This window comes from Penaeus japonicus, unplaced genomic scaffold, assembly GCF_977035675.1.
Source record: "Penaeus japonicus unplaced genomic scaffold, GWHDUDI00000001_assembly GWHDUDI00000029, whole genome shotgun sequence".
Classification (NCBI taxonomy): domain Eukaryota; kingdom Metazoa; phylum Arthropoda; class Malacostraca; order Decapoda; family Penaeidae; genus Penaeus; species Penaeus japonicus.
The window spans coordinates 4,781,144-4,788,900 of record NW_028234431.1 but is presented as its reverse complement, the minus strand read 5'-3'; the positions used below and the strand labels follow the sequence as shown (position 1 = coordinate 4,788,900).

The window sequence follows — 7,757 nt, the reverse complement described above, 5'->3', positions numbered from 1 at the left end:
TTCTTCGAAATACTCTCTCTCTCTCTCTCTCTCTCTCTCTCTCTCTCTCTCTCTCTCTCTCTCTCTCTCTCTCTCTCTCTCTCTCTCTCTCTCTCTCTCTCTCTCTCTCTCCTTCCTTTCATGAAACTGGCCTACCAAGATTACAGGAGAAAATGACCACACACGTGGCATCAGCGAATGTTTGTTGCCTGATGATAAATCTACTCACAACTGGGTTTTGAAAGGCATCCGACATCGCCTCTCCTACCGAGGTTTCCAAGTCCACACTGTTCTTTTTTTTTAATTCCTGATTCCGAGAGACTAAGAAAACAAATCTGGAAACACACTGCCTAACAATTCCCAGTATAATGATGAATGACAATGTACAACAAGCGAAAAAGAATCATCAATTTTCAACAAAGTCAGTTGGACACAACCTCCCATAGAATCTTTACATTTGTCATACTCCTTTGCAAAATGATTGTGAATGATAACAATAATAATAATAATGAGATTCGTCATAGAAAAATATAGAAGATATAAGACAGAAACAATCTTAGTCGTCCTTCACTTCTATTCACAGTGTTATTCAAATCACTCCACAAGGCTTCCCATGCATGTTTTCCTTTCCTATCAACCTTCTATAAACAATAATGCTGTCAAAGAAAGGCCTGAAGCACGTGATGAGACTTGTTACAGTGTTTCTAATGGTGCGAGGAATCAGGTTAAATATCGCGGCTGTTTGGGCACACAACACATTTTCTCATTATCTGTACATATACAAAATTTGTCCCTGAAAATCATCTTTTAATAAAGGCAACATTTACCCCTTTTCCCCCTCGCACCTTTACCTGAGGCCATCTTAATAGTAAGTAGTGAAGAACAGAGTGAATAATATTCATGGATAATTATCAAGAAATATATATATATATATATATATATATATATATATATATATATATATAATATATATATAATATATAATTATATATATATATATATATATATATATATATATAAATGTTTATAAGTGTAAAATGTTGTCCGCGTAAAGAAATTTATTTGGATATCTTTCAAATTTTCACATTTGGGAAAACACTTATAGCTATCAATACCGTAAGTTTGTTTTTGAAATACTGGCATAACACTTCTACATAGCATGCATACTGTCCTCATTTTGCTTTCCAAAGGTTTCCGTCACTTCACAAAACTCTTGTACCTCTGACACTGTACAATATACAAACTCATGGGTAGAGTCACATGCTAAGAGTGAATAAAGCGCGTTTCCGTTTCCCCTTTTAGCAAAAATGCTCAGGATGTCGGACTGTTCTTCTGGTTGATTTTCTCTCCGTTTCCAGACGGCCTGAGTGTAAAAAAGGGTGAAAACACGAGGAAAAAAGTAGAACAGAGGCGAACTTGCTCACCAGCCCATCACTTTACACCTCCCTCCTCTCCGTCCACATGGCTCCCTGGACCACTAATTACCTGATTTAATTACTGGCCTGGGAGCCATTAAGGTGAGACGCGCACTTTCGTCTTCTTTGAGCGAGAGGAAAGCGGCTTCGAACATCAGCCGAAAGTGATCAGGCTTGAGGAGGCAGAGAGTACCTATTTCTCTTCTTCCTAATGAACTTCCCTCAATGAAAATTATAATAAAAAACAATAATAACTAGAATACAATCGGTGTATATATATATCCTTGACATCACATCACATCCTGTGCTTGACTAACAATTGTAGAAAGATAGGTTACAGCTATGGGACACTTTACATGGAATGGTTACTGTTAAATACTTTGGCATTGCTCTGCATTTGCAAGATATCAAAAAGGATTACATAAAAATAATCATTAGTGAAATGCATAATATAATGCAATCTTGAAAATAACTTGTTACAAAAAGTATAATCTGATCAGAAGATATTTACAATACATTTTACTAGACTATATAGTTAACCTAGAGTGTGGGGACTAGCATAAGAGTTTTATACAGTGTTTATACACCATCTTGCCGTCTTCAGATCTGTTGCCGAGGATGCCGCCGTGACCGCGCGACGAGACGCGGCAGAATGACAGGCGGCCCTCTCCCTCCGCCGCGCCGCCGCCGCCGCCTCCGAATTAAGTACATCAGCTTCCCACGGGCGTCGCTCAGGGCGTGGCGTGGCTCCCGCACTGACGAAGAACTGTTCTCAGCCTGCTACTGCGTTAAAGCAGTGTCGCGTAGGCGCTGTAGCTTTTTCTTTCCTTTTTTCCCTTCGTCCTATAGTTCTCGCTGATCACGACGTGGAAAAATATCGATTTCGCCAATTTGCATTGATATTCCTTGTATTCTTGCCGACCTACTGACTTCCTCTAGGGTGGGGGGCGTGGATGCCGAAACGAGGTACCAACCTTGTAGAACGCTGTATGTAGACTTGCTCTGACGAAGCTCTCGTCCTGAATTTCAGCCACTGAGCGTCCTTTCTTTGCCGACCACGAGAGACACTAAGCAAGGCTCAGCGAGCACAGCTTCTGCTGCTGTCAGCGAATCCTTTCAATTTTTCCAAAGAAATGCGGTACAGTCTCTTGTGCTTCTCCCTGATCTTCTTGTGGACCTTCTGCACTCTGCCGTTTCTCACCGATAGGAACTTATCCCCTTTCTCCGCCGAGACGTACGTGTAGCCTATAGTCTGGTCCTCGTACAACATGCACTGGTACGCTCTCCTTCCGACTGTGATCTGCGATTGGTTCTTGATGTCGTCCATGGAGAACTCGCAACGTTCCCTGGCGTCCAACGCACCTCGGAGGTCCACTCGGTTGCGTCGCTTGCGTTGCTTGTGTCGCACCTTGCGGCATGGCGACAACTCTTTCTGCAAGGAGAAGGAAAGAAAAGGGTTAGGCATGGAGATTTTGCGGGCGCATCATCATAATCATGGCTAAAACTGTTACTGCTGTCGTGTGTTGTTACGATGTACGTACAGTAACTGAATTACTGTATCTGGTTCATATCACACGTAATGCATCCGTTTACGTTATCGTTATTATATGATATGATACAACATAATTACACAAAATTTATATCAACTCATGTTTATCCCCGTAACACAATCGGCCTATACATCATATCGACACCACACACTCTCCCCTCTCACAATCGCCGTGCCGACCCGCATGTCCACCATATTAACCCCCCCCCCTCCCTATTTGCTTCCTCGAGTATGCAGAACCGCGGACGAACAGATGCAGCGGCGGATGATAAAGAGCGAGTAGTGCTAATGGCGTCGGTCCGTTCATCACGCGCCTTCCAGCCGCCCCGTCATTATCAAGGATGCCTCCCTGCCACCAGAAGAGTTGAATACCCGGGTCGCGTCTAATTACAGCCCGGACCGGTAATTACAGACCGCTGCGACAGACAGGACGTGTTATTTCCAGTCTCTAGGCCTAAGACTCTCCTTGCCACCCACCCACCTCCAGCCTCCAGCCTTTGAGAGACTTGGAGACTGCTGCTCCTCGCCAAGGCTTCCGTAGCCGTGAGTTGCTACCACTGTCTCTGCTGGTACCAGTTGCCAGTATGAAACTTGCGATGTGTAAGCATCTGATTATAAGTTTTTATGTTCCTATGCTAGGTGTTAATGCTTTCTCTTTGTTTTATTTTGTGTGATAAGTTCCTTTTCATGTGAGTATTTCAGAGGATTCTTGGTGGCCGTCCTACTTTTATTGTCGCATTTACCCTTTTCCATCGTTTTCTCAACTGAGGAAGGCGGTCGCCCGGGCTTTCCTTGCGGCCTGAGATTCCATTTCTCCTTCTCCCAGTTTCACACACTTGCCCAATGTGCCCTTTGACCTCCTGCCACGCGAGGAACGCGTGACCCCAAATTATCAAGTCTGTGTGTAAAGCAAGATCCCCGGTAGTGACACTATGCAAGAAATCCAAGAAATCTACAACTTAAAACATCTGATTTTTGTAGCAATGCGATGGCACATGCATTACTGAATGGTAGATTCTATTGGTAATTTCTGTGTTCTTAATCGTTCAGAAATCACAGTAAGTTATTTATCGGTATTTTAATACTAGCCATATATACATTACCTCCCTTTAATTCGTTACTTTTCACAATATATGCTCTATTACGCTGTTTAAGCGACGTTCCTTTCCTCTCGACTTTCTCCCTACACACCAGGCCTCTCTATCCACACACAGGAGGGTGAATTACGTCACAAAAGAATTACATCATTCCATCATCCCATCCATCCATCATCGTCAATTTCCATTAGAGAAAAATGGGAGGAAAAGACATTTAACCGTTAAAACATACATCATAGTTTCTGCCTCATGAGAGGAAAGTGGTTGTTAACTGTCTGCTAACAGAGAGACTGGCCAACCAGCCTGTCATTAACCAATATAACTAGTTATGATGGTAATCGGCCCAGGTATAAAACCAGTCGAACATCTCTGCCCTACCAATCGGGCTTTGAAGTACGGAATTATGCCTAACATTAGTATTTGTAAAGAGTTGCCTAATTGCCCACATCAGAGTTCCAATTGCATTATTTGTCATGGCTGTAAAATGGAAAGCATTCGAGGAAAGATGGCTGTTGGACTGAGCAACGTGTTCGACGCTGATAATGGCCAGTGGTATTGTAAGCTTTTACGTGCATATTCTTCGGTGAAGAAATGTTAAGTTAAGCAACGCGTTTCGAAATTGACGATGGGAACTTTTATTCCATCTTTTCCATGTGTAGTATTCAGGATTTTTTTTTCGTTTATCTCATTACTTCATAATTCACAACGAAAACCAGTGTTGTAATATTCCAACGTCTACTCGATTCGCCGCTCTTGAAAACGTAACTTCCGCGGGAACTTCGGCCATGTAACACTGCCGTCTTAACAATGGGGGTTAAATTACTTTGTGACTTGGGGCAGAAATACCGCATTGGTTGTGAATTTCATTAGTATTTGGCCGTAACCGTAAATAATCCAGACAGAAGACCACCCACCTCCTTTCCTATCTTTCGAGGAGGCCGTTTATACCTCTTAAGTCTCCGATCTCCTGTGTACTTCCTAAATTGGACATGCTCAGCTAACAGCTAAAAAAGCCACACGAAAAAAAAACTCTTTATAATCTGAAAACGAATATCAGGATCCTATTAGCGAGATCTCACGTTGCGAAACCTAGCATTTATTACAAATTCCAGTATCAGTGTTCAAGACGTCAACCTTTTCCTCGGAAGAAACGCGAGGGACAAGTTATCAACAATGATTCCAACAATGCGACAGACAAAGTTTGTTTACATATATATGTAGGTTGACAAGCGTAAAGAAACAAGGGGCTGAGGATCAGTATCGCATCTCTTTGTGAAATGGAAAATCCCTGATGCTACAATTCCCTTCCTTAAGACACGGAGACAGGCGGACCTTTACCCGTCCGAAGATTAGAGGAAACAAAAGGACCAAGACGGAGCTCTTCGCGTCTTCAGGATTTCGTGTTGTCTTAGACCCCCTCGCCCCCTTCCCTCTTTCACAAAGGCTTTAGGTCTTGTATGCGAATCATTCTATATATAGTATACGTGTGTCCTGCCATTCTATGTGCAGGGATTTGTGGGATTAAATTCCTTTTTCGTGGGTGGATTAGGATTAGAGAGGATTTCGTGTCATTTTGCGGATCGGCAACTCTCTGATTTATGGTCGTGTGTCATCACCGCTGAAGTTAATGTTTTATTGACGGTCGATTGTGGATCAAGGAACATTTATAAATAGTATATCTATGGATAGATATATAAATTAAAACATAGTTATAGATATAAATAGATAAGGCATATGTATATATATAGAGAGAGAGAAATCACGTGCATACAGGCTGAGATAAACTACAAATAAGCTTAAATTCGCGCAGGAACATCGCTGCCCAATTAGTCATACATTAGTTTCGCATCTCCCTGAACAAACAATCAGCGTGTACTCTCAAACTACCGCTGCTTTCTCTCCAAACAAACAAGACAAACGCTAAACACCAGACCTTCGAAATACAGAGACCAATGCCCACATACGGTTCACTTTCCTTTCCCATCCGCCAGCCTCTCATTCCACAAGTATTTACCAATGAGCTCAACCCCCTCTGTGCATGTCCTCGCAAACCTACAAGTGAGGGGACACACCTAGGCTTTTGTTTTACTCTAAAGCCTGTGTTGGCATTGTTCTTTTGTCCCTCTAAACTCGCTGGCTTAAAATGCAAACAAACTCGGTCAAGGGAACGACTACCCGCTTCTTTTTGTTCCGGTTGAGTGACCTCATCTGACCCGAGGACAATGCAGGGCCGACCCGGAAAACCAACAGAAAACGGACATTACTAAGATGGGGTTGTGGAAAATGGGATAGTGTGTGTGTGTGTGTTTCCGCGTGTGCGTGTGCTTGTGTATGTGCGAGGAAACGTATTAAAAATGTGTTATTCTAATCATGGCCATAATCACTATAAACCAAATCTAATATCCTTCTACCAATAAATAAAACTCCCGGATTAACCAGGGAATATAACCACGGTATAATTAAACACAAAAACAAATAATCCCGTAATTAAAAGAGAGTTCACCAATTTTCTCGTGATACCGTTCGGCTCAAAGAGAGATGTCCGACGAAGATAAGAGACAATCCCCTTAATCGTGTAATATGAGCAGAGTCAATGATAATAACCAGGGATACTGATATCAATTTATCTCTCCTTCCAATCTTAATTCTTCCAGGTGTCCCGCACACGAACAGGTCAAAAGGTCAAGCCTAAGGTCACGGGAGAGGGTTACTTGCGCCAGGCTCTCCAGTCTTAGTGGTAGACCAGGGTGGTAGGTCCTCACGCCAAGGTGATTAATTCTCCTTCGAACATTCCTTTAATAATGCGTAATTGTAGACTTTTTTGAAAGGGAAGGAAGGAGCGGAGGGGATGGGGAGGGAGGGAGGGAGGGAGGGAGGGAAGCTCGCTCAGGATTTTCTCCTCCCAAGGACACACATAAGGAATTTCAGACTGAATTCCCAGAAAACAGAAGAAAATTCTGGATACTTGAGAGACCAAGGAAGGTAATGGGAAAGAAAATGGATGATAGAGAGAGAGAACAATCAAAAGAAAAAAAGGATTGATAAAAAAATAAAAAATGAAAACCACGAAAAAAAATTCACGAAGAGAAAAAAGGGAAAAGCAGGAAAGAGAGCGACTGTTACCTGACTTGGCGGCCACCTGGTTAGGAAAAGGTGACAAAGCGAGCCATCCACCAGTAGCGAGATGGTTATCACAAAGAATCAACATTACGACCATTAATGGCTTCTAAATGAGACTCATGCTCACTAACCCAAACAATGCCACTATCTCACTCCCGATCTGACCGTCAAGAGGGCAAAGGGGGGTGGGGTAAGAGGAGGCGAGAGGGGGTGTAAATCAGTATACTCACACGAATACACACACGCACACACAGATACGTCCCCTCCCCCCTTTTTCTCCTGCTCCCCCTCCCCCTACAGGGTCTCCTGGGCCGTGATATAATGACGTGTTTTGTACTCCCTTCCTTTCTTCGTACACAAAGAATGTAAGGACACAAACAGGCGACAAAGTAAAGGGCAAAATATGTGGTAGGGTTTGAGTGTGTTCAAAGGCTTTTGGGAAGTGATGGGGAGTGTTGTTATCTCTCTTTCTCTCTCTCCTTTCCTCTTCCCCCCTTTTTATGCCTTCTGATAATGGGGAAGCATTCCATCGTTTGTTAGTATTTGCGGCATCGAGGCAGAAAGAGGGAGTGAGAAGAGAGAGGACATGATTTATGA

The 7,757-nt window shown here is 42.9% G+C and overlaps 1 protein-coding gene across 2 annotated transcripts in view; it reads right to left on the bottom strand.

Annotated features, from left to right (window-relative positions):
• Nucleotides 1–961: 961 nt before the first annotated feature.
• Nucleotides 962–7,757, bottom strand: part of LOC122255164 (uncharacterized) — a 30,704-nt gene continuing 23,908 nt past the window's right edge. For both annotated transcript variants that reach the window (XM_043019118.2, XM_043019195.2), the window contains exon 5: nucleotides 962–2,826. In XM_043019118.2, the coding sequence (XP_042875052.1) occupies nucleotides 2,473–2,826 (354 nt within the window). In that variant the 3' untranslated portion in view covers nucleotides 962–2,472. The remainder of the gene's footprint in view (nucleotides 2,827–7,757) is intronic.